Source organism: Mirounga angustirostris, unplaced genomic scaffold (assembly GCF_029215605.1).
Source record: "Mirounga angustirostris isolate CCGP_5_RB_7025 unplaced genomic scaffold, mMirAng1.0.hap1 SCAF_8, whole genome shotgun sequence".
NCBI classification, from domain to species: Eukaryota; Metazoa; Chordata; class Mammalia; order Carnivora; family Phocidae; genus Mirounga; species Mirounga angustirostris.
Genome location: NW_026991716.1, coordinates 95,669,438 through 95,696,751, shown reverse-complemented (window position 1 = coordinate 95,696,751; position 27,314 = coordinate 95,669,438). Strand labels below are relative to the sequence as shown.

At 38.2% G+C, this 27,314-nt stretch overlaps 1 protein-coding gene across 5 annotated transcripts in view; it reads left to right on the top strand.

The window, feature by feature from the left end:
• The first annotated feature begins 292 nt into the window (after positions 1–292).
• Positions 293–27,314, top strand: part of CDK19 (cyclin dependent kinase 19) — a 175,401-nt gene continuing 148,379 nt past the window's right edge. For 2 of the 5 annotated variants that reach the window (XM_064597995.1, XM_045865316.3), the window contains exon 1: positions 293–587. In XM_064597995.1, coding sequence (XP_064454065.1) covers positions 460–587 — 128 coding nt within the window. In that variant the 5' untranslated portion in view covers positions 293–459. The remainder of the gene's footprint in view (positions 588–27,314) is intronic. The other 3 variants (XM_045865317.3, XM_045865315.3, XM_054505499.2) reach the window with 3 other exon arrangements.

The window sequence follows — 27,314 nt, the reverse complement described above, 5'->3', positions numbered from 1 at the left end:
CCTCGTGGGGGCGGGGCTGTGGCGGCCCAAAGCAACCTGGGTGCTGTATTTCTTTTGCTGGCAAAACTCAGGCACTCCTGTAGACTTCAGAACTGTATTTCCCAGGAGCCTCCGCGACTTCGGGGTGGGCGGGATGGTTCGTTAATGAGCTCGAGGAAGCCGCGGAGCTGCCCACCAGGTTCCAAAACAAGGAAATGAAGGGGGGAGGCGGGACTGGGGCTGCCTGCGGGAGCCGCCGCCGCTGCCGCCGCGGAGGAGGAGGAGGTGGTGGTGGAGGAGGTGGCTGCCGCGGCCGCCGAGGAGTCCCTTGCTGAAGGCGGACCGCGGGGCGGCGGGCGGCGCGCGCGCGCCCGAGAGGCGGCTGTTAGAGAAGTGGAGCGGCGGTCGCGGGGGGAGGAGGAGGAGGGACTGAGCGGCGGCGGCCCCCGCGTCCCGGTGCCTCTATGGGGAAAGCAGACAATGGATTATGATTTCAAGGCGAAGCTGGCGGCGGAGCGGGAGCGGGTGGAGGATTTGTTTGAGTACGAAGGGTGCAAAGTGGGACGCGGCACCTACGGGCACGTCTACAAGGCGAGGCGGAAAGATGGGTAAGAGCAGGGGCGGGGGGAGTAGGCTCGCTTGGGTCTTCGCCCAGCCCGCGACCGCGCGGGATGGGTGGGTCGGCGCCGGGTCGGGCCGTTCCCGAGTGGCGAGGCGGAGGTGGTCGCGGGGCCGTGTCCCAGCGCGGACTGAGGGACGCGGGTGCTGTCCGCCTCCCGCGCGGCCCCGTCGCGCCCCTCGAACTCCCGCGGCGCAGCCCAGTCGGGGGGCGTCGGTCCCGTCCCAGAGGGCGCTTTCCGCGTGCATGGAGCTGGCGGCGGGACTCGAGTTGGGACCTCGGTTGGAGGTGGAGTTTGTGGGGTCCGGTCTCTTGGGGAGACGCGGAGGGATGGGAGAGCTTTGCCGAGGAGTTGCCGCTCCGGCCCTGGGCTGGTGACGGTCGTTGTGGAACTTCCAATCGGCTGAGCGCCTCCCGGGGGCGGCGGTTTGAAACCTAGCCGAGGAGCCGGTCGCGCGGCCGAGTGCTGGGGTCCTAGCCAGCCTCACGGGTCTGACCCGCCGGGCACCTCTGCCCTTGGCGCCAGCCAGCCCATTGGTTCCTCAGCGCAGCCCCCCCATCCCAGTCTATACCTGGCGATTCCTGGATCCCTCCTCATTCGCCCCCGATTGCGCTTTTTCACATTCTGAATTCCGCACCTTACCTCGAATGTAGGACCTCTTGGGAAACTAACCGCGTTTTACCCGCAGAACTTCAGAGTTCGCCTATTTCTCTGGTAACTCATTTCCCCCAACCTGGGATGTTCTGATGTCCTGCACTCCGTCCCCTGGCTAAATGCGTGCTGGGCTTTATAGAGCACCTAGATTATCCAGAACGGAATTGAAGTGACAGAGATCTGGGCCTCAGTCTCTGTTTTCCTGGGAGTTGAGGGAGAACCGTAGTAAGCTCTTCAGGAAGCCTTTATTGATTGATCTCTTAGGAGAAGGCGAGCTGGATAAAGTATTGAGAACACCTGTCTTTCGTCCTGTAGGGTAGACGAGCTCGTACTGTAGGACAGGTGGAACAGCTGCAGCTCCCTGCCTGTGAAGGGTAGGTGTAAACCAATCGCCTCTTCACCGCCTATCCTGGCAGAAATTCTCCTCCCCCAGAGTTAGGAGCCCAGGAACGTCTATCATCTACCTGTCCCGCTTAGATTTCAAAGACTTAGATTTCAAAAACTATATGAAAGAGAGTCTTTAGGGTCGTAACGGAACATTTCTGAATAAAGTGAGTATCAGCCAAAATGACATTAGTAAGATTTGAAGTGTTGCCTATCGTTCTGCGCACTCTGTTGTAATTGATATAATTGATTTATGAGCTCTAGGACGAAAGTAGTTGGAGTGTGTGTGCTAATTTCGTACAGAGAACGAGAAAGCACAACTTTACAAATTGTTTTATCATAAAGTATCATGGAGATCACCAGGTACTATACACGTGTCTAAGGATTGTTACTGGAAGTAATTTTTGTCTTATAACTGAACAGGCCCCATGGTATTCAGTTGTAAACTTTTCTCATAATTCTTTCAGTTAATTGCCAGGTGTTCTTGAATTAATATCTTGGAATGTGAGGTACTATAACTTGTATTTTGTTTTTGGAATATTTACTTGTTTTACTGGTGTCCCTGTAGTAATCTTATCAGATATACTCGGGGAGAGGACATCTAGTTTTCCTATTTGGACATTGGCATTACAAAACAAATTACACGTTGTGTTTCATACTCCTCATGCTAACTTTATAATATACTTGATCTGGAATTTCTAAAATGTATTTTCATTTTTGTTAAAATGGCTTCCTTTTAGTAGGCAACTTTTGAGAAAAATTGAAAATTCTGCTTTTGAATTGTATTTCGATAGCATGGGCTATAACAAAAAACAGATAATTTAATTTCTGCTTCTAATTGTTCTTTTTGAATATTTTCCCCTCTAATAAAGTTCTTGATTCGACTACACTTTCTTCTTGAGTGAAGTTTGTTTGATTAGAATTAATAAAGTTTCTTTAATAGAATAAGATCAGTTTGTGTATTTTCAAAATATACTTTTTAAAGAAACTTGTAGGATCTGAAAGCATTAGTTGATATCACTGTATTACTTGTAAGAAAAATCATTATAAAGGTAGGTTTTCTTGGACCAAGGGTCTAGTTGAGATTTGAGGCTTTACAGTAAACACATCTCTTGTGGGTTGGTAGGATTAGTTTTATGTTCATTGATACCAGCAATTTCAAAGAATAGAAAGTTTTCAGTGATGGTTCTAAACTGTGATGCAGATTTGCAACGTAAAGGATTTTACACTCTGATCATGGTCAATTACAGTTTAGCTCTTTACAGAATTTATTTTGGTTAATTCAGAAAAAATGTGTAATGCTATTTTAGGGAGCAAGAAAAAAGTCACATGGGTTCATTAAAGAGAAATTATTCTGTTGTATATAACATAGTATATAACCAAAAAATCATTCAGGTCTTTTGGAGAAACACTGGAAGAAGTAATGTAACACAAAACATCACTGGAAAAGCCTCTGCTTGTAGTTTAATACTAGTTTAAAAAACCTTAGACTATTTTCATTGAAATATGACTTTAACTTAGACTATGTTAATTATACTACATAACTTTATAACAGTGGAAATGAAAGATTACATTTGGGTTTTTCACTTTTAATAAAAATGTTACTTTTTGTTTTGAAGGAAGAGAATTTTTTGACCCAATCATCCTTTTTAAATAAACTGAGGCTTAAAAGTTATTCTTGAGAAACAAGTTCAGAATATTTCTAGATTTTTTAGTATGAGCAAGAATTTGTAATAGTTTTCTTTTAACAGTAACAAGTCACCTATAACGGTTTATGGTTACAAATCTCAAGACCATATTTCTTAAATTTGAAAAACTTTGTTTTGATTGATAAAGGAATATTGTTAAAAAGTTCTTTTGTCAATAAGAGGTTCAAACAAACTTGATTCCTTAGGATAGTGTTATGTCTGAAAACTGTTGGACCCAACAATACTACTATTCAACTTTGCAGACATTCATTTAGTCTTTGAACTACTCTAATCAAAGAATGCTCCTTTTTGGAGATGTCTGAAAGATACTTGTTAATTGAAAGTGAAATGGCTAACTGACAACAGTTTCAGTTTTGCCTTAGGGTTTCAGATGAGTAGTTGGTGACTATATATCTTAATGTATAAAGTTACAGATGAGCAATTGGTGTCTGCATGTCTACTAATATAGGTCACGAAATCCTTCACAAATAAATGTAGTTAGGTACATGTGGATACATATAGGTAAATAGTAATAGGCATGGTCATAACAGCCTGGTTTTGATAGATTTTTCATATTTGGTTTGTAGTTAAAATAGATTATATTTGCGTTCTTTTTTTTGAGATCTACGAAGATTAAAGATGATGTATCAGTAGGATCATAGCATTTTATTTTATTTTTTTTATGACTTTTTTTTAGATTTTTATTTATTTATTTGAGAGAGAGAATGAGAGAGAGAGAGCACATGAGAGGGGGGAGGGTCAGAGGGAGAAGCAGATTGCCTGTTGAGCAGGGAGCCCAATGCGGGACTCGATCCTGGGACTCCAGGATCATGACCTGAGCCGAAGGTAGTCGCTCAACCAACTGAGCCACCCAGGTGCCCAGATCATAGCATTTTAGAAAGCTATCAAGAATTTTAAGATTATTTAGTCTCATTTCTTTACAAATGAGAAAACCAGAGCTGTTAGAGGTTGTCATGACCATAGTCTCACAGCAAAGACAAGCCTCACAGCAAATTGCAAGACAGTAATCCAGATCTCATGACTGAGTTACTGCATTTTCTTTTATTTTTTTTTTAAAGATTTTATTTTATTTTTGAGAGAGAGAGAATAAGAGCACATGAGAGGGGGGAGGGTCAGAGGAAGAAGCAGACTCCCTGCCAAGCAGGGAACCCGATGCGGGACTCGATCCAGGGACTCCAGGATCATGACCTGAGCCGAAGGCAGTCGCTTAGCCAACTGAGCCACCCAGGCGCCCAGTTACTGCATTTTCTAATGTGTTTTCCTTCTTTAATACCATAGGAAGCAAAACAAAAAAGGTCCTGTTGCTTCCAGTTTATTGTATAAACTTTTTCCATGTAAAGGATACATCTATACCAACAAATACAGAAAAGGGAAAATATCACATGGACATTTAAAAAAAGTAGAAGTACAGGCCTGTAGTTCTCTTTATCTGGTTTCTCTGCATTCTCACTGTCTTACTTTTGTCCACCATCTTTGATTTGTGCAGTAGCTTAATTGGTCTCTGCTGTTAGGTTAGTCTTTCCTCATGATAGTCCAAGATCCAAGTTGCCTGGGGTCATTTTTCTAATAAAATAAAATCACTCATGTCACATCTTGGAAAACTGTGCAGTCTCTCTGGCTCATACAATCACATCCAATCTTAATTCCTTACTTTGGCATGTAAAGCCATTTGCATTCGGATCCTGAAGTCTTTCGTCTTTACAGCCTTTATGCTTGCCACCAATTCCCTCCTTTTTTCCAGAGTGTTCAAGCCATGCTTCTGTAGCATTGAACTCATATTTTCTAGGACTTGGTAAGTCCTTTTCATTTCTATTTTTTTTTTTCTGTAGTCAAAGTAGAATGGTGTTGCTCTGCTACTCCCTGCCTTTTCTCCTCACTCCCCAAAACTTGGCAAACTCCTGCTCATCCTTAATACCCAATTCAAATAGCTTTGCTTCCAGAAGCCTTCTCTTATTCACCAAGTATATTCATTAGCTGTGATTCTGTCCTTCTTTGTTCTTAGAGGTGTGTAATATCACTATAAGTAATAACCCGCAGGGCTTGATCTCACGACTGCGATCATGACCTGAGCCGAAATCTCAAGAGTTGGAAGCTTAGCTAATTGAGCCACCCCAGGTGCCCGTTCTGTGCTTTTACTAGCAATTTTATAGAGATGCTTAGAAAATGTTAGCATTCAAGCATACTTTAGGAAATTTATTGATATTATGGGTTTATGTTAATAAATTTAGTATCTTTAACACTTAGTAAATTAAATGGTCATTGGTTTATGTTTAATTGGTTCTTCATTTATGCAGTGCAAGCTTTCAGAACTTTATTTTTGAAGCCCAAGGGAAATAAATGCTCTTTTCAATGAAATTTGATTGTTTAGAGCAATGGCTGACAAACTTTTTTCCACAAAGAGGCATATACTAAATATTTTGGGCTTTGTGAGCCATACCATATATGTTATAATTACTTGAATCTGCTGTTGTAGTGCGAAAGTATCCACAAATAATATATAAATGAATATAAATTAGAGTGGCTGTGTTCCAATAGAACTTTATTTACAAAAACAGGTGGTGAACTGGCTTTGGTCTGTAGGCTGTAGTTTGCCCTGCTTAGTTTACCAACCCTTAGTTTAGAGCAGTGATGCCCAATAGAACTTCACGCAGTGATGAAAATGCATCTGTGCTCTACAGTATAGTAGCCACTAGCCACATGTGGTTCAAGGAATGTGACAACTGTGACTGAGAAACTGGCTAGTTGCTGTGATACTGGACTGGGAAGGTTTAGTTTTTAGAATGAGTGGCTTAGCAACACATAATTTTCAAATCCATGAAGTGACTTTTTTTTTTTTTTTAAATCTCTACACCCAACATGGGGCTCAAATTCACTACCCCAAGATCAAGAGTTGCATGCTCCACCGACTGAGCCAGCCAGGTGCCCCTGAGGTGACCATTTAATAAAAATGTGTATATGAGGGTGTGGACAAATGAAATAGGAAAGCTCATGTCTTTCAAGTTATAGGAGGGATTTTGAGGCTGAAACATTTTGATGATGCAAACTGATAACTTGGAACTGAAAAACTGTCAATTTGTGAATGCAGTCAAGATCACCTTTTCAAAAAAATATTTTGTTAAAAAAAAAGCATGTGTTCAGTAAGTAGTAAGTGCTTGTGCATAAAAAGATACACAATGTAATATATAAGCCTTCCCTTTCCCCACCCCTTTCCCTTTCTATAGGCAGCCGTTCTTGGTTTTCCATTTTAGAGAGATTTTCTTGGGATGTGTGTGTTTAATAAATAGTTTACATTTCTCTATTTTAAACAAATATAATTTGAAGATCATTACATAACTGATATGCAGAGATGCCTAGTTCTTCTGAATAGTTTTACTGTATTCCATTGTATTGACTTACGTAATTTATTTAACCATCCCTCTTGATGGATATTTAGGCTGTTTCCAGTCTTTTGCTAGTACTAATACTACAGTGAATAAATATCCTAGTAGGTACAGTTTTTGTGCATATTACTGTAGCTAATTAAAATTTCTGTAAGCTATTTACCTTTGGAAGTACTGGCTTGAAATGATTTGCTAACATGGTGATATATGAGATATAAATCTCTGAAGACTGGAGACAAGGAGGCTGAGGATAAGGAAAAGAAATGTTTAAGGCTTTAAGAATAATATATAAAAATGAGTTTTAAATCACTAGTTTGCTATAGGAAATACAGGTTACTATTTTAGCAGCATGGGAAAGGCATGTCTCCGAGTTTTATGTAGGAAAAAGTAGACCTATGGAAAGGTTTTTTTTTTTTTTTGATGTAATGGATGTCAATATTGATGAATTAAGGATTTTTACTTTTGTGTATTGATTGTTTGGACTGAATATGCTGGATAAAAAATTAATACGTGATGTTAAACTGTGTGCTTGTTTTGCAAAATGCTCACATAGCATAGTGAAGTTTAGACATCAGTATAGAAGACTTGAAGGCAATATATTACAATTTTAAATCTTCTTGGTGGTAAATGATGAGAGTAAGGCTGTTTGGTTAATTTTTTTGTTTTTTTTTTTAAGATTTTATTTATTTATTTGACAGAGAGAGACACAGCGAGAGAGGGAACACAAGCAAGGGGAGTGGGAGAGGGAGAAGCAGGCTCCCCGCAGAGCAGGGAGCCCGATGCGGGACTTGATCCCAGGACCGTGGGATCATGACCTGAGCCGAAGGCAGTCGCTTAACCAACTGAGCCACCCAGGCGCCCCTGTTTTTTTGTTTTTTTTAAAGATCAGCCTGTTCATTATCTTGTGATGTTGGTATTGTATAATGTTAGTCCTGCCTTTGGATCCCAAAACAAAGGGACAAGATATTTTTTCCCCAGAGAGCATTTTAATGTTTTGCATTATTAACATGACTGTTTCTTTAAAAACAGGTAGTTTTTAAGGTCTAGAACCATGAAGAAGTAGCCAACAAAGCTATTTGAAGATTTTGTCCATTTATAAATAGCTGATAGTTCAACACTTCCTGTAATAGGCCTTTTGAGCTCACATTGTGCAGGATAAAAGAGAGTCTCAAGAGAGGAGACAGGATGTAATTCAGGATACAAGTGTGCAGCAGTAGTTTTTTATTGAGGGTTTAAATTCTTATCCAAAAGTAAGTGATGGATCAAAGAGAAGTAAAAACCTGTGAAGTCCTCAAATAATTGGTATCCTTATAAAATATCTTTAATTTCTAATATAATGAGTCTTTCTAAAGGAGAAACACACCCTCCTTATAGAGGCTTTAAACCTGTTGTGTGTTTTCTTTTTTTAAGATTTTTTATTCATTTATATGAGAGGCAGAGAGAGAACTGGAGCAGGGCAGAGGGAGAGGGATAAGCAGACTCCCAGCTGAGCAGAAAGCCCGACTCGGGGCTCAGTCCCACGACTCTGGGATCATGACCTGAGCTGAAGGCAGATGCTTAACTGACTGAGCCATCCAGGTGCCCCCGTTGTGTGTTTTCTATCTAAAAATATTATTTCAGTGAGATTTTGTGGTTGATGATCTCAGTTACCAAGGAAAACGTGATTAGGAGATGGATTTAATTTTGTTTTGTACTGTGACCACAGACCAAAACCATGTCATGGCAAACTGTTTTATAGATACTTATATTTGGACAGAAAGGTGAATCCAAGGCTGCTGGAAAAATAAGGTAAAACTTTTGCCTTACAGGTGGTTAGTTTGCCTTACAGGTTAGTTGCATCTTTCTGTAGGGAAGTTATAATTTTCTTTATGATTGTTAAATAAGCTCACCTATGAAAGTACCAAGTGGTCTGAGGCACAAAGTATGTTGCTTTTTACAAAAGTTAGTTTCCTTTTTCTCTTTCCCTTTTTGCAGTGTAATTATTATAATGCATTTTAAGAGTGACTTAAACACCGAGTGAATCCTATTGCTTTGTTAGGTGCAAATTTAAAAAAAAAGTGACCTTCCGGGCGCCTGGGTGGCTCAGTTGGTTAAGTGACTGCCTTCGGCTCAGGTCATGATCCTGGAGTCCCTAGATCGAGTCCCGCATCGGGCTCCCTGCTCGGTGGGGAGTCTGCTTCGTTCTCTGACCCTCTCCCGTCTCATGTGTTCTCTCTCTCTCATTCTCTCTCTCTCAAATAAATAAATAAATAAATCTTTAAAAAAAAAAGTGACCTTCCTTTTTTCTGAAAAATTATATGTAATTTGAACTTGTGTAACTTAGAAAACCAGAGTTCTGTTAACTAATTTCTCAGCAGTTTTTGATGTTTATAATACATTCGTGTCAAAGTGGAAATATTTTTATTTTTATGCTATTAAAGTTTATTAAATAATAGTTGTACATGATTAAAACAAACTCCAACAGTACAACTTATATAATGAAAAGTAAAAGCTTTCCTTCTTATTGTCCACTCTCAAGCTTCCCTCATTTCTCAGAGGTAACCAATGTTAACTATTTCTGTTTTAAGTTTTGCTGGTGCTTACCACTATAACTTTAATAAGCATATAATTCTGTTTCTTTTTAAAAAATATTTATTTATTTATGTGAGAGCGAGAGAGAGTGTGAGTGCACATGAGTGGAGCAGGGGGAGGGACAAAGGGAGAGGGAGAGGGACAAGCAGACTTCTGGCTGAGCTCGATCCCAGGAACCTGAGATCATGACCTGAGCTGAAGGTCTGGTGCTTAACCAACTGATCCAACCAGACACCACCATAATTCTGTTTCTTGATTTATCAACTTTAAATGTTTTTTGTTTTTCCATTAGAAAAGCTGAACAATTGTGTGAAATCTCACTAATTCCTGTTTTCCCCTTTCCCATCTCAACATTCAAATTTATTACCTTTGTTATTTTAAATTTTTTATGGTGAATACTTTTATGACTTAAATCATAAATTTCTTTTTCTTGATTTGTTAGTTTAGATATTATTTGTGGTCTTTCTGATATGAATATTAAGGAAAGTAATATATTTGTCTTACTCTTTTTCTCCATCTGCCAATAAAGTATAATTTTTATAGCATCCTGCTTTTTGTCTATGAGTTGATTTTAAAAAGGGAACACTGAAAACCATTTAACAGCCTTAAAATATTGTGATTATGAAATTATTTATTGTGGGATGAATTAGTATATTAAGGCCCATGGAGAAGGAAAAGTAATCTTGTGCATTAAGTAATTGCTGCTTAAAAGTCTTCCAGGTATTAAGGCCTAATGGGTCTTTTAAAGTTATTTTGCCCTTTCTTCAAATATTTTGGATCTTACTTAGCTAATAGCGTTTCTTTATATCTCATGTGTGATTTTTCTTGGATTCCTCATTTTGGTTCAGTTGAGGACATCTTTTTGAGTAGCTTTTTCATATAGGATGTGTACATATTCTGAGTTCTTGTGTGTCTGATAATGTGTTTTATATTCATACTTGGTTAATAGTTTGGCTGAATAGATAATTCTATATTAAGAATAATTTTTGTCTCAGAACCCAAAACTGTTGCTTTATTTCTTCTGGGATTTCTTGTTGCTCATGGGAGTTTCTTTATTGGAAACTTGCTTTTTCCCCTCTGGAATCTCAGGATTTTTCTCTTTATCTAGGCATTCTAAAATTTCACCAAAGCCTGTCTAGAAAACGTAGGTCTTTTTTTTTTTTTTAATTTATGTGGTTTTGTTCCCATGTCTTTAACAAAGTATTTTTTTTTAAATAGATAACCTATGCATATAATTTGAGGTAAAAAGTGATATTTAGTCTAGTTGCATTCCTTCTGCCTTGTTCCCTGCACCTTCACTCCCCTTTTCCAATCTTGCCAGTTTCATATGACTATCATAGTAGCCTTTTTCTTTTGTCTTTGGTTTAGGGCAATTTTTTTCTTGTTATTTATTTGATTATTTTTTCTTCTCCCTCTGTTGCCTTTCTTGTTCTCTTCTTCAGATATGCTTATTAACAAATGTTGACCTTTTAGGCTCTATCTTTCATGTTTCTTAAATTCATTTTCAAAAATTGCAACTCTTTTTTCTCTCTACATTCTGAAAGATTTCCTTTATTTAATCTTCTAGATTACCAATTTGGTCTTTGGTGGGGGTCGCTATTCTTTTATTACAGGATGAGTCTGAGTGCCTGAGTTTAAGAGGACATTGGTTTAATAAAGTAAATAAATTCCTTATTAATATTTAGCTTGTTTCTAGTGTTTCTTAAGTAATTTTTTTGTATGTACCATGTGCTGTTTTTAGCTTTTCCTTCTTAATATTTTTCTTATAATCTGAGTGCTAGACCAAGATAATGGAAACATTTCTCTGTTTTGTTTTTTTTAAAGATTTTATTTATTTATTAGAGACACAGCGAGAGAGGGAACACAAGCAGGGGGGAGTGGGAGAGGGAGAAGCAGACTTTCTGCTGAGCAGGGAGCCCGATGTGGGGTTCGATCCCAGGACCCTGGGATCATGACCTGAGCCAAAGGCAGACGCTTAACTGACTGAGCCACCCAGGCGCCGCTTCTCTGTTTTTTTTAATGCCTTTTTTTTTTAAAGATTTTATTTATATTTGAAATAGAGCGAGAGAGAGAGCATGAGCAGGGAGACAGAGGGAGAGGGAGAAGCAGGCTCCCCACTGAGCAGGGAGCCCTTTGTAGGGTCGATCCCAGGACCCTGGGACCACAACCCGAACCAAAGGCAGACGCTTAAATGTCAGCCACCCAGGCCCCCCTTAAATGCCTTTTTTTTTTTTTTTTAAAGATTTTATTTATTTATTTATTAGAGAGAGAGAGCACACAAGCAGGGCAAGTGGCAGGCTAAGAGGAAGAGGGAGAAGCAGGCTTCCCACTGAGCAGGGAGCCCTATGTGGGGCTCCATCCCAGGACCCTGGAATCATGACCTGATCTGAAGGCAACCACTTAACCAACTTTTAGCCACCCACGTGCCCTTCTGTTTTCACATATATAGAAATTATATTGGTTTTACTGTCACTTTAATATAATAGTAAATTCTCAACAACATCCATTTATTCATATATTCATCAACCTATCTCTATCCAAATCTCCATCCATTCATCCTCCTTCTGCCTATCTTCTATCTATCTGACTATTATCTCTTTTCATCTGTCTTCATTTTTCTGGTATCCATTCACTTATCCCTTGTTTACTATTTATCATTTGATTCTTTTCCTTGAGCCAAGTATTGTGCCATACGTAATGAGTATACAAGGATAGTCCCAGACTGCAAAAACCGAGACTGGAGGTAAAACAACAAATTGCTAATTGTGACGGTCTACAGGAAGAAAAATAGGGTTGAGAGGAAGACTTTTTGAAAAAAGTGTATACTCTTGCATTATTTGAAAAATATCTACATATTTATTTTACTGTATTTGTATTACCTATTTAAAAATGATAAAACATTAAACTGTAGAGTATATATAACTTAAGGGAAAAAGACAAAATGCCTTCATTTTTAATTTTTTAAATATTTATTTATTTATTTATTCTTTTTAAGTATGCTCCATGTGGGGTTTGAACTCATGACCCTGAGATCAAGAATTGCTTGCTCACTGACTGAGCCAGCCAGGTGCCCTTATTTTTTATTAAAAACATTTATTTATTTATTTTTAAACTCAGGACCCCAAGGTCAAGAGTTGCACGCTCTACCGACTGTGCCAACCAGGCGTAAAAAAGGCAGATATCTTTAAAAAAACAAAATAGCTTCTATTATCTTATAAAAATCAATGTGTTAACAAAAAGACCAATATATATTTGTTAAAGAAAAGTTAAGAATTATAGAAACATGAAAAAGAAAACATAAATCACTTATAATAAGACCACTCAGAGATAAGCCTTGATAATATTTTGGTATATTCTCCTGGTGTTTTTTTTCCCCCCCAGTTCTATTGAGACAGTATTTACATACAGTACTGAATAAGTTTGAGGTGTATTGCGTAGGGGCAACTGGCTGCCTCAGTTGGAAGAGAGGTCAAATTTTTTTTTCTTTTTACTAACATATAATGTATTATTTGTTTCAGGGGTACAGGTCTGTGATTCATCAGTCTTATACAATTCACTCACCATAGCACATAACCCTCCCCAGTGTCTATCACCCAGCCATCCCGTCCCTCCCACCCCTCACCACTCCAACAACCCTCAGTTTGTTTCCTGAGATTAAGAGTCTCTTATGGTTTGTCTCCCTCTCTGGTTTCGTCTTGTTTCATTTTTCCCTCCCTTCCCCTATGATCCTCTGCCTTGTTTCTCAAATTCCACATATCAGTGAGATCATATGATAATTGTCTTTCTCTGATTGACTTATTTTGCTTAGCATAATACCCTCTAGTTCCATCGAGAGGGCAACTTTTGATCTTGGGGTCATGAATTTGAGCCCCCATTGGGTATAGAGATTACTTAAATAAATAAAACATAAAAAAAAATAAGGTGTATAGCATAATGGTTTGATTTATATTTTTTGTGAAATGATTTACCACAATAGGTTTAGTTGATTCTCTCATAAAGATAGAATAAAAATCTTGATTGGTAAACATAAAGTTCATCATTTTAAAATTATACAATTCAGTGATTTTTTTTTTTTTTAAGATTTTATTTATTTGACACATAGAGATAGTGAGAGAGAGAGCACAAGCAGGGGGAGCCTACAGGCAGAGGGAGAGAGAGAAGCAGGCTCCACTGAGCAAGGAGCCCGATGCTGGGCTCTATCCCAGCACCCCGGGATCATGACCTGTGCTGAAGGCAGAAGCTTAACCAACTGAGCCACCCAGGCACTCCAAATTCAGTGAGTTTTAGGACATTTGTAGCATTGTGCAACCACTACCATTACTTAGTTCCTTACTAAAGAACTTAAGATAGTTCTAGAACATTTTTGTTATAGCAAAAGGAAATCCATTCCTGTTAAGCAATCACTCTGATTTCCCCTCCCCTGGATCCTGGCAACCACTAACTGCTTTCTGCTATGGATTTGCCTATTGTGGATATTTCATGTAAATGGAATCATATACTATGTGGCTTTTTGTGGCTGGCTTCTTTCACTTAGCATAATATTTTCTTTTTTTGTTTTTAAGATTTATTTATTTATTATTAGAGAGAGAAAGAGACTGGGCATACTCAGGGGGAGGGGCAGAGGGAGAGCATCTCCAGCGGACTCCCTGCTGAGCGGAGTCAGCCATAGGACACAGGGCTCGAGCCCACAACCCTGAGATCATGACCTGAGCTGAAATCAAGAGTTGGACGCTTAAGTGACTGAGCCATCCAAGTACCCCTAGCATATTTTCAAGGTTCATCCATATGTGATGAATATCAGTACTTCAGTACTCTTTATGGCTGAATAATATTCTATTGTATGGATGTACCACATTTTGTTTATCCATTCATCCACTCAGAAATTTAGGTTGTTTCTACTTTTTGGCTATCGTGAGTAATGCTCTTATGAAAATTTGTGGACAAGTTTTGTTTTAACATGTTTTCAGTTCTCTTGGAGTGTAATTGCTGGGTCATATGGTAATTCTATATTTAACTTTTTGAGGAATTGCCAGATGTTTTCTGAAGTAGCTGTGCCATTTTATATTCCCATCTACAGTATATAAGCGTTCTGATTTCTTTACATCCTCACCGACACTTGCTATCTTCTGTTTTTGTTTGTTTGTTTTATTATAGCCATTCTAGTGGGTGTAAAGTGATTATCTCATTCTGGGTTTCTCTCTCCCCACTACCAGTTTTATTGAGATATAATTGACATATAACATTGTATTAAGTTGTACAGCATAATGATTTGATATATGTATATGTTGTGAAATGATTATCATAATTAGTTAGTATCCACTACTTCATAGTTACAGATTTTTTTCATGTGGTGAGAACTTTTAAGATTTACTCTTTTAGCGGCTGTCAAATATACAGTACAGTATTGTTAACTGTAGTCATCATGCTGTACATTACATCCCTACAACTTATTTATCTTATAATTGAAAATTTGTACCTTTGACTACTTTTAACTCTCCTCTCTTTCTCCCCACTCCCATAACCACCAATATGTTCTTGTTTCTATTTTAGTTTTTAAAGATTCCACATATAAGTGAGATGATAAAATATTTGCCTTTCTCTGACTTATTTTACTTGGTATGATACCCTCAAGGTCCATTCATATTGTCACAAATGGAAGGAGTCTTTCCTTTTTTATGGTTGAATAATATTCCATTGTACTTATATACCACATTTTCTTTATCCATTTATCTACCAATGGACACTTACGTTGTTTCAATGTCTTAGCTCTTGTAAATAATGCTGCAATATTTAGTAATTCATTTTTGAGATAGTAATTCATTTCCTTTGGCTATATACCAATAAGTGGAATTGCTGGATCATATAGTTGTTCTATTTTTACCTTTTTGAGAAACCTCCATACCAGAATTATTAGGTATCTATTTTGACCTAGAGGTGTCTTGAACAAGTTAGTAAGATACCAAGATTGTTTAAGTTTGGGATCCTCTTACTTGTGAAGAATGTTTATCCGTATTATTAAATTTCTTTTGAAAACTTGATTTATAATGGATGTCTATATTCTTCTATCATGTGGATTTGTAATGCTTTAGTTAACCCTTTCTAATTATTGAACATTTAAGTTCTTTCCAGTATTTTGATAATACAAATAACACTAGTAGATGTTTTTGTATGTGAATTTTGGTCCATATATTTGATTCTTTCTTACAGTAGTTTTATAAAGAAATTTACTGTGTCAAAGTATATTAATTGTTTTAAGGCTCTTAATATATATTTCCTAATTGCTTTCCATATGTAGTTTCATTCACCACCACAGACAGTATATATGTGCCCGTCTTATCTCATCTTCAGTAGCCTTAAATGTTCTTTTTTTTAAATCATTTTATTTTTTTCATCATGATAAGTGTACTCTTTAATCTCCATCCTCTATTTCCCCCATCCTCCCACCTACCTCCCCTCTGGTAACCATCAGTTGTTCTCTGCAGTTAAGAATCTATTTCAGTAAGTGATGGGAATTAAGAAGGTGATGAGCACTGGAATTATTGAATCACTACATTGTACACCTGAAACTAATATAACACTGTATGTTAACTAACTGGAATTAAAATAAAAACTTAAAAAAAGTCTGTTTCTTGGTTTGTCTCTCTTTCTTTTTTCTTTGCTTGTTGTTTTGTTTCTTAAATTCCACATATGAGTAAGTTCATATGGTATTCATCTTTCTCTGACCAAATTATTTTGCTTAGCATTGTACTCTCTAGCTCTATTCACGTTGCTGCAAATGGCAAGAGTTCATTCTTTTTTATGGCTGAATAATATTACATTGTGTGTGTGTGTGTGTGTGTGTGTGTATGCCACATCTTTATCCATTTATCTTTTTTTAAGATTTATTTATTTATTTGACAGAGAGAGAGAGAGAGACACAGTGAGAGAGGGAACACAAGCAGGGGGAGTGGGAGAGGGAGAAGCAGGGTTCCCGTGGAGCAGGGAGCCCGATGTGGGGCTTGATCCCAGGACCCTGGGATCATGACCTGAGCCAAAGGCAGACGCTTAACCGACTGAGCCACCCAGGCTCCCCTATCCATTTATCTGTTGATGGACACAAGTTGTTTCCATTGTTTGGCTATTGTAAATAATGCTGCAATGAACATAGGGTTGTGTGTATCCCTTTGAATTCGTGTTTTTATAATTTTGGGGATAAATACACAGTAGTGTGATCACTGGATTGTAGGGTGATTCTATTTTTAATTTTTTGAGGAACCTCCATATTGTTTTACATAGTAGCTGCACCAGTTTGCATTCCCCCCAACAATGCATGAAGGTTCCTTTTTCTCCACATCCTTACCAACACTTGTTACTTGTGTTTTTGTTCTTAGTCATTCTGCCAGGTGTGAGGTGTTATCTCATTGTAGTTTTAATTTGCATTTCCCTGATGATAAGTGATACTGAAAATCTTTTTGTGTGTTTGTTGGCCATCTCTATGTCTTTGTAGAAATGTCTATTCATGTCTTCTGCCCGTTTCTTAATTGGATTATTTGTTTTTTGGGTATTGAGTTATGTCAGTTCTTGATATACTTTGGATACTAACCCTTTTTTGGATATGTCTTTTGCAGATATCTTCTCCCGTTCTTATCTTTTAGTTTTGTTGATTGGTTCCTTTGCTGTGTAGAAAATTTTTATTTTGATATAGTACCAATAGTTTATTTTTGCTTTTATTTTCCTTGCCTTAGGAGACAGAGCTAGAAGAATGTTGCTATGGCTAATCAAAGAAATTACTACCTGTGTTCTTTTCAAGGATTTTTATGGCTTCAGGTCTCACATTTAGGTCTTTAATCCATTTTGAGTTTATTTTTGTGTATGGTGAAGAATGGTTGTTTCATTCTTTTGCATGTTGCTTTTCCCAACACCATTTGTTGAAGAGACTATCTTTTTCCATTATACAATTCCTCCTTTGTTGAAGATTAATTGATTATTCTTATTTTTGTAGCTCCTTCAAGTGAAGGTTATGTTGTTTATTTGATTTTTCTTGCTTTTTGAAGTAGGTATGTATTGCTGTAAACTACCCTCTTAGAACCACTTGTTGTATCCCAAAGATTTTAGACTGTTGTGTTTTTATTTTTATTTGTTTTCCTATCATTTTTTATTTCTTCTTTGATTTCTTGGTTGACCCATTCATTGTTTAGTAGCATGTTACTTAACTTCCATGTTATTAGTGTTTTTTTCCAGATTTTTTCTTGTGATTGATTTCTAGTTTCATAGCATTGTGGTCAGGAAAGATGCATGGTATGATTTTGATTTTTAAAAATTTGTTGAGACTTGTTTTGCAGCCTAATACGTGATCTATTCTGGAGAATGTTGCATGTGCACTTAAAAAGAATGTGTATTCTGTTTTAGGATGGAATGTTCTGAGTATGTCTGTTAAGTCCATCTGGTGCAGTGTGTCATTCAAAACCAGTTTCCTTGTGCTTGCTTTGGCAGCACATGTACAAAGCCACTGTTTCCTTGTTGATTTTCTGTTTTGGATGATCTTTTCATCGCTGTAAGTGGGGTGTTAATGTCCCCTGCTATTATTGTATTATTATGGATTATTTCCTTTATGTTTGTTATTAACTGTTTCATGTATTTGATTGCTCCCATGTTGGGTGCATAAATATTTACAATTGTTATATCCTCTTGTTGTATTGTCCCCTTTAGTATTATGTGTCCTTTGTCTCTTGTTACAGTCTTCATTTTAAAGTCTATTTTGTCCAGTATTAATGTTGCTACTCCGGCCTTCTTTTGAAATCTACTTGCATGATAAATGTTTCCCCATCCCCTTACTTTCAATCTGCAGGTGTCTTTCAGTCTGAAATGAGTCTCTTGTAGGCAGCATATAGCTAGGTCTTGCTTTTTTATCCATTCCCTCACCCTATGTCTTTCGATTGGAGTGTTTAGTCCATTTACAAAGTAATTATTGATAGATATGTGTTGCCACTTTGTTACTGTTTTGTGGTTGTTTCTATAGATTCTCTCTGGTTCTTTCTTCTCTTGCTCTCTTTCATAGTTTATTGGCTTTCCTTAGTGATAGACTTGAATTCCTCTCTCTTTATTCTTTGCATGTCTCTTACTGGTTTTTGATTTGTGGTTACCATTAGGTTTGTATATAACATCTTCTGCATTTAGCAGTCTATATTAAGCTGATGTTTGCTTAAATTTAAACCCATTCTGTACTCCTTCCCCCATCATGTTTTAGGTATATGGTGCTGTATCTTATATACTTTTTTTGGTTGTTTTTTAAGTAAACTCTGTGCCCAGCGTGGGGCTTGAACAAATGATTCCAAGATCAAGAGTCATATGCTCTACTGACTGAGCCAGCCAGGTGACCCTTATGTCCTTTTATTTTATGAATCCTTCCACTCATTTTTACAGAAATATTGATTTTTACGCTTTTGTGTTTTTTACTTTTCATACTCTCACTTATGGGCATTCCCTTCCACTCAAAGAGTCCCCTTTAATATTTCTTGTAGTGATAGTTTAGTGGTCATAAACTCCTTTAGTTTTTGTTTATTTGAGAAGCTCTTTATCTTTCCTTCTATTCTGAATGATAGCCTTGGTGGATAGAGTATGTTTGGCTGCAGATTTTCCCCTTTCAACACTTTGAATATATCATGCCATTCTCTTCTGGCCTTCAAAGTTTCTGCTGAAAAATCTGCTGATTGCTTTATGTGGTTTCCCTTTTATGTAACTGTCTTCTCTTGCTGGGTTTTTTTTTTTTTTTAAGATGTATTTATTTTTTATAAAGATTTTATTCATTTATTTGACAGAGAGAGGCACAGCAAGAGAGAGAGCACAAGCAGGGGGAGTGGGAGAGGGAGAAGCAGGCTTCCCGCAGAGCAGGAAGCCCAATGTAGGGCTCGATCCCAGGACCCTGGGATCATGACCTGAGCCGAAGGCAGATGCTTAACGACTGAGTCACCCAGGCGCCCCCTCTTGCTAGTTTTTTAAAAAAGGTTTATTTACTTATTTATTTATTTATTTATTTATGAGAGAAAACGAGAGAGAGCAGGGGAGTGGGGAGAGGCAGGGAGAGTCCCAAGCAGACGAACACAGAGCCTGATGCTGGCCTCGATCTCATGACCCAAGACCACAACCGGAGCCAAAAGCAAGAATCAGATGCTCAGGTGACTGTGCCACCCACGCACCCCTTTCTCTTGCTGCTTTAAAAAATTTTGTCTATTGCTACTTTTTGCCATTTTAAGTACTATATGTCTTGGTGTTGACTTCCTTGGGTTGAATTTTTGGGTGATCTCTGTGCCTCCTGCATCTGGATATCTGTTTCCTTTCCCCGATTAGGGAAGTTTTGAGCTATTATTTCTTCAAATAAATATTCTGCCCCCTTTTCTGTCTCTTCTTCTGAGATCCCAATAATGTAAGTGTTTATGCCTGATGGAGTACTCAGTTCCTTATGACTACCCTTGATTTGCATAATTTTCTCTCCTGTCCTTTGTCCAGCTTGGTTACATTCCATTACTCTGTTCATCTAGCCTGCTATATTCCATCAAGTGTATTTTTATTTTTATTTTTTAAGATTTTATTTATTTATTTGACAGAGAGAGAGCAGGGGAAGTGGCAGGGAGAGGGAGAGGGAGAAGCAGGCTTCCTGCTGAGCAGGGAGCCCGATGTGGGGCTCGATCCCAGGACCCCAGGATCATGACCTGAGCTGAAGGCAGATGCTTAACCAACTGAGCTACCCAGGTGCCCCTCAAGTGTATTTTTAATTTCATATATTGTGTTCTTTATCTGTGGTTGGTTCTTTTTTTTATCTCTGTAAAAGGATCTCACTGATGTCCTCCACTCCACACACACAGGTATCTCTGTGATTGTTACTTTAAATTCTCTATCAGGCATATTACTTCTATCTGTTTCACTTTGGTCTCTTGTGGTTTGGTTCTGTTGTTTCATTGGGAAATATTTTTCTGTCTCCTCATTTTGTCTGACTTTATCTGTTTCTGTGTGTTAGGAAAGTTAGCTACTTTTCTTGCTCTTAATGATAATAGTCTTATGAAGAAGAGGTCCTATAGTGCCCTGCAGTGCAGTGTCCCCTATTCCCCAGGGCCTGGTGCTTCAGGGAGGGTCTCCTATATGTGTTGCATGTGCTTTGCTGTTGAGTCTTGGACTCTTTTCCCTTCAGTTCAGTTGTCTGCAGAGGCTCTCTTTGCCTATTGTGGGCAGTGTTTGGTCCCCAGCATGGGTGGGGTGTGTTTTAACAAGATGTGTGGTAGTGTGCTGGTGAAAGGATACCTGCCGCCACCAGAACTGAGGTCCTACAACAGGTGGTCAGGAGAGGTGGTGTTGGCAGAATTGCTGGTTTTCTGGGGGAGGGGCCTGCAGCACCATTTGTAAGGGGAGCATGCCTGGGAAGGGTGGATCCGCTAAAGTGCAGGGGGCTAGGGCTTGGTGTAAGCAAGTTAAGTAGTGAGTGTCTGCACTGTGCTGGTTCCACAGGTGGCTGTTTATGCTGTGGGGTGGGGGAGGGAAATGGCACCTGCCAGCTCCTTTTTTCCTGGAGGAGACTCCCTGTGATCCCTATCTCTCTAGGCATGCTCTGAGATGAGCAAATCACTGTCCCTCCTGTCTGCCCCTGGCAGTTTTCAAATTGCTGGGGTTTTTTTTAATTTATTTTTTATTTTTATTTTTTATTTTTTTTCAAATTGCTGGTTTTATACTGTATCTGCATGGGTTGTTTGTCTGCTGTCTCTTTATGGGTGGGGACTCTGCTTCCTAACATCATCCAGGCTCTGTGAGAGTGGAGCCCACAGGTTTTAAAATTCCAGTCTTTAAGTTCTACTGTTGTAAGAACTAATGAAATTCAGCCCCTCTCGCTTTCAAAGGCAAATATGGAGATTTGTCTTCCTCATTAGTGTGAAAGTCTGTTTTTCGCCCTCCTCCATGCCACCACCGCCCTCCCCACCAAGGATGACCAAGGTCTGTTTTGCTCCTGGACTGTGTCTTGGCCCTTCCTATGTTCTTTGATGTGTCCTCTTCCCTAACTTTAGTTGTGGAGTTTGTTCTGCCAGTTTTTCAGTTGTTTTCAGTGTTATCTAGTTGTATCTGTGGGACCAGGGGAGCTTAGGGTCCCCCTACTCTACCATCTTCCCACCCAACTCAAATACTTTTCATGCTTTGAATGTTCATTATCACAATTTGATAGGTGCAATCATTTCTGTCTTAGCCTGATAGGAATTAGAGCTATTTTCTCTATACTTCTAAAGCTCAGATAAAGGTCTGGCCAGCTTTACAATTTACATCTCTCTTTAGCTTCTTAGGTATTGTAATTCATCTCCTTCTATCTGTGTCACCGGTGTTTACCCAATTTATAGTTAATATTTTTGGCTTTGAAAAACAAGAATTTTTTTACCTTGGAAAACTATGTGTTTATGTAACTTAGCATCCACATTTTTCCTACTCGTGTGTTGAAGAAAATTAATTACATGTTGTGTTTTACATATAGAAATGGTCAAAAGCATTTAAAAAAAATTTCAAACTGCTGGAAAGAGGAACAGATCTAGCTGTCCTTTAAATTCTGGAAAGAACACATGCTAAGGTATGTTTTTGTGTCAGTTGTAGCTTCATGTGACAGAAAAACCAATTGATAATGGACTTAAACAAGTAAGCAGTTTATATTCTTCTTGTATCAAAAAGTCCAGAGTTGGAGAGTGCTGTGCTGGTGCAGCTAGCCAAAAATATTTCCAGAGATCCACCTCCTTCCCTCTGTTTTGTGGTTTTTGTACACATGGTCAAATGATTGTTATACCTCCAAGTATTGATTCCAGGTTCTAGGCAGGAAGCAGGAGAAGAGGCAAAGGCTGAAAGACAAAAGGGGCTGTGCCAACCAAGTGGTAAGCAAGTGCCTTCTCTGGTGTAGAGGAAGGCAGAGGAAAAGCAGGCTGTGAATGGCTTTTGGGAAACTAGTTAATAATAATCTGTGACACATTGTGGAACAGAGTTCACTTTGAGGTGTTGAAGGAGAAAGGAACCTTTGAATTAATTTTAAACAAAATTCAACCAAATACATTTTAAAGATCTTATTGGCTCTATTTAACAACTCATGAATCGGGCTGCATCCAATCCAGCAGGTAGAAAGGAGCTCTGAGGAGCTGTACAAAATGAAAGACTTTTATAGGCCAAATGGAGAGGGAACAAGAAAGTTCTAGTAGACAAAAAAGCGGATTGGTTTTGGCAAGGTTACTTTCCTTTAGAGCATGGCAGGAATCTGTCAGGCAGATTATCTCTAACTAATGCTGATTAGGAGATTCTTGATTGGTTCAAGTTTCCATTTCTGGGAGAGCCTAAACTAATTAAATAGAGCTAGGTTGGGTGATACGCAGCTTAGCATAAGTGATTCCATTTTGGGCCTGTTGTCTTGTTTTTAACAAAGCTTAGCTATCACTCAAGTGCTTAATGATAAATTCAATTTGTGAACTGTTACTGTTTTCCACACTGTATAAAGATTTTCCATAATTAACCACAACGAATTTTGTAGACCCTCAAGTCCATATAAAGGTTTAAAATTTAGATGGATGAAGATGGGCTTTTAAGTAGAGCCATATGATGTTATGGGAACCCTTATCTTTTTATACATATGGTAGGTACACCAGAGAGAATTTTGGGACCTAAAAGAGAACAGAATTTAGTCATATTAAATTTTACATGTGATCTTTGCTCTAGGCCAACTAACTAAGCTTCTTTGTTTAGTTTATTGGGGTTGTAAATTCGGTACTTTTATCAGAAAAACATTTTCCATTACAAAGGCATTTGAATGCACAAAATACTTTTGGGTCCAAATGATTTAAATAAAGCTTATTCCTTCTTAAAGAACTACTTGAATGTCATTTCTCCCTTAGGAGTTTTTGCTTCTGATTCTCAATAAATATACATATAAATGAAAAGCACAACTGTGGTATCAGGAAAACTTGGAACTGGAACCCCTCAAATCTGAGCTAGTACTCTCTAGCTTCGGGATTTTGGTAATAACTCTGAACCTTAATTTCCCCACCTGTTAAAATTTGTATGATGATAAATTATTGTCTCATGTGGTTGCTGTGAGGAGTAATTAAACCATAATGTAGGGGCGCCTGGGTGGCTCAGTCGTTAAGCGTCTGCCTTTGGCTCGGGTCATGATCCCAGGGTCCTGGGATGGAGCCCCTCATTGGGCTCCCTGCTCTGCGGGAGGCCTGTTCTTCCCTCTCCCACTTGCCCTGCTTGTGTTCCCTCTCTCGCTGTGTCTCTCTCTGTCAAATAAATAAATAAATAAATCTTAAAAATAACAAACAAACCATAATGTATAAAAGTCCCCAGCAAAGTATTGGTTTATTTATTCTCCAAATATATTAAGGGGGTTTCCATGGTAAATTTCCCTAAAGATTAAATTAGCAAATAAAAAAGTGTAGGTACTGAGTAAAAATTATAGTCACCTTAGTTTTGGGAATAAGGATTAATCTTCTTAGGGTCAGTAGGAAGCTAGAATTTTTTGCCCATTTACATGAATTGTTATAAAATGAATGTTACAGGAATTGTTATAAATGAATTGTTATAATGAATTGTTATAAAAAACTTTATTGTATTAGGAAAGAAAAATCTGTTCCGTAACGGGCTATTTTACTTTAAGCCTTCAAAATAAAGAAAACAGATGAAAGAGGAGAACCTTATTTTTTATTAAATTAAAATTTTTTATTTTTCATTTTTATTTTTTAAAAGATTTAATTTATTTGAGAGAGAGAGAGAGCACTAGCAGGAGGAGGAGCAGAGGGAGAGGGACAAGCAGACTCCATGCTGAGCATGGAGCCCCACATGGGGCTTCATCCCACAACCCTGAGATCATGACCTGAACCGAAATCAAGAGTTTGACACTCAACTGACTGAGCCACCCAAGTGCCCCAGATTAAAAATTTTTATTATAAATAGAATATGTTTAAGAAAAGAAAGATAAGCACACACACAAATTGTAACTATGAGATTATAGATGTGTTAACTAACTTTACCATGGCAGTCATTTCCCAATACATACATAAATCATCACATTGTATACTTGAAACTTACACAGTGTTATATGTCAGTTATATCTAAAAGCTGGAAACAAATTAAGGTAAGCAAAGAAAAGTAAAATAATTCATAGAGGAACACTATGAATGGTATGGTATACATTTTTCTATATGTTTTCAAGAATCTGATTGTATTCTACATGATTTTTGATAACCTGAATTTTCCATTAAAAATATTTAATGGATATTTTTCTACTTCATTTAATGTTCTTTTCCAGCAGCGTTTTTTTTTTAAGTTAAAAAAATTTATTTTGAAGATTTTATTTATTTATTTGAATGAGAGAGAGAGAACAAGCAGGGCGAGCAGCAGAGGGAGAGGGAGAAGCAGACTCCCTACTCAGCAGGGCTCAATCCCAGGACCCTGGGACCATGACCTGAGCTGAAGGCAGACGCTTAATGACTGAGCCACCCAGGTACCCCAGCAATGGTTTTCTTTTAAAGAAAATCTGTACCATTTACATATACAACTCTTCCATCAATAATATCATTAATTAAATGCAGTTATTCTTGAGGGTATGGGTAAAAAGTCTGCTTTCTGATCTTCCTTCCCCAGAAAATCACTGTCTTTATTTTTAGGGACCATAGTCCACTGTATGGAGGTACTGTTACTTGTTTACCAAGTTACTCGATTGATTGATGGTTATGTTGTTTGTAACTTTTTATTGTTATAAAAAGCACTGTGATCAACAGATATTTAGTAAAAATTTTGGTTTTCTGAGAGGGGAATTTTCTAAAGTGAAAAATTAAAGTGAAAAGGAGAGAATACATAAATCAAAATGGTGCTTAACTATTTGATTTTAAAATGGAGACCACCATTAGGAAACATCAAAGTGAACTGGTGTTTCCTAGTATTACTATATTGATCTGAATAAAGTAGGGGTTTTAAGGATTTATATAATTTAATTAAAAACTTAAAATATTTCTTCCTGGGGTGCCTGGGTGACTCAGTTGGTAGAGCAACTGACTCTTGGTTTTGGCTTGGGTAATGATTTCTGGGTTGGGGGATCAAGTCCTGCATCGGTTCCACAGTCAGCATGGAGTTTGCTTGGTATTCTCTCTCTCCTTCTCCCTCAACCCCTCCCCCTGCTCGCTCGTGCTCTCTCTCTCTAAATAAATAAAATCTTAAAAAAAATTTTTTTCTGGATGTACTTATAGGTAGAAATAAAAACACAACATAAGTGTTTATAGAACTTCATGGAATCCTATATCTTGTTCAAATCATTTGCCTTAGAACAAGTCCAGAAATATTAATGCCTCCCTTAAGATCACATGGTATATTTCAGTATCTGGTATATTTCTGTCATTTTCTTTTTTTTTTTTTTAAATATTTTATTTATTTATTTGAGAGAGAGAATGAGATAGAGCGAGCATGAGAGGGGGGAGGGTCAGAGGGAGAAGCAGACTCCCTGCCGAGCAGGGAGCCCGATGCGGGACTCGATCCCAGGACTCCAGGATCATAACCTGAGCCGAAGGCAGTCGCTTAACCAACTGAGCCACCCAGGCACCCATATTTCTGTCATTTTCTGATTCCTACCCAACATTCTTACCTATAAGAAGTCTAATAACAAAGGTAATGAGAACGGTTTGGAGCTATGGATCATCCATAATCTTTAATGAAGAGACTGGATGAAGGCAAATTAATTATCATTTGTTGGGATGCACTTTTCTCTAAACTTTCTAAGATACTGGTTGACTGATAAGTACTGCCATTTTCTTCTTTTTTTTTTTAAAGATTTTATTTATTTATTCGACAGATAGAGAGCACAAGTAGGCAGAGTGGCAGGCAGAAGGAGAGGGAGAAGCAGGCTCTCTGCTGAGCAGGGAGCCGGACGTGGGGCTCGATCCCAGGACCCCAGGATCATGACCTGAGCCGAAGACAGCCGCTTAACTGACTGAGCCACCCAGGTGCCCCAAGTACTGCCATTTTCATCAGTGAAATATTTATTTAGGTCCACCTTGGCAGAGGCTTTTTTTTGACAATTCAGTGGTTTTAGTATGTTCACAGAGTTGTGTAATCATTACCCCTATCTAATTTTAGAACATTTCATCATTCCAAAAGAAACCCTGTACCCATTAGCAGTCACTCTATTTCCCCATTCTCCTAGTTCCTGGTAACACTATTCTACTTTCTGTCTCTATGGATTTGTCTATTCTGGACATTTCATAAAAATGAAATCCTACTATATGTGGTTTGTGTCTGGCTCTTGCACTTAGCATAGTATTTTCAAAGTTCATCCATGTTGTACAATGTGTGAATATAGTTGACCCTTGAACAATGCTGGGGTTAGGTACACCAACCCTCATATAACTTTTGATTCCTTCAAGACTTAACCACTAATAGCCTACTGTTGACCAGTAGCTGTACTAATAGCCTACTGTTGACCAGTAGCTGTACTGATAACATAAACAGTTGATTAGCACATATTTTATGTTTTATATACAGTATTCTTTATTTTTTTAAGATTTTATTTATTTGTCAGAGAGAGAGTGAGCACACGCAGAGGGAGTGGCAGGCAGAGGGAGAGGAAGAAGCAGGCTCCCCATGGAGCAGGGAGCCCCGTGTGGAGCTCGATCCCAGGACCCCGAGATCATGACCTGAGCCAAAGGCAGACACTTAACCGACTGAGCCACCCAGGTGTCCCTGTATACAACATTCATATAATAAGGTAGAGGAAAGAAAATGTTATTAAGAAAACCATAAAGAAAATACATTTTCAGTACTATACGTATATTCATTGAAAAAAAATTTGCATATAAACAGACCCATGTAGCTCAAACCTGTGTTCAAGGTCAACTCTATATCCTTCTTTTATTTTTTATTTTAAATTTTTATTTTTATTTAAAAAAGATTTATTTATTTTAGAGAGCGGGGAGGGGCAGAGGGAAAGGGAGAGAGAATCTAAAGCAGACTCCCCACTGAGCGCAGAGTTTGACCTGGGGCTC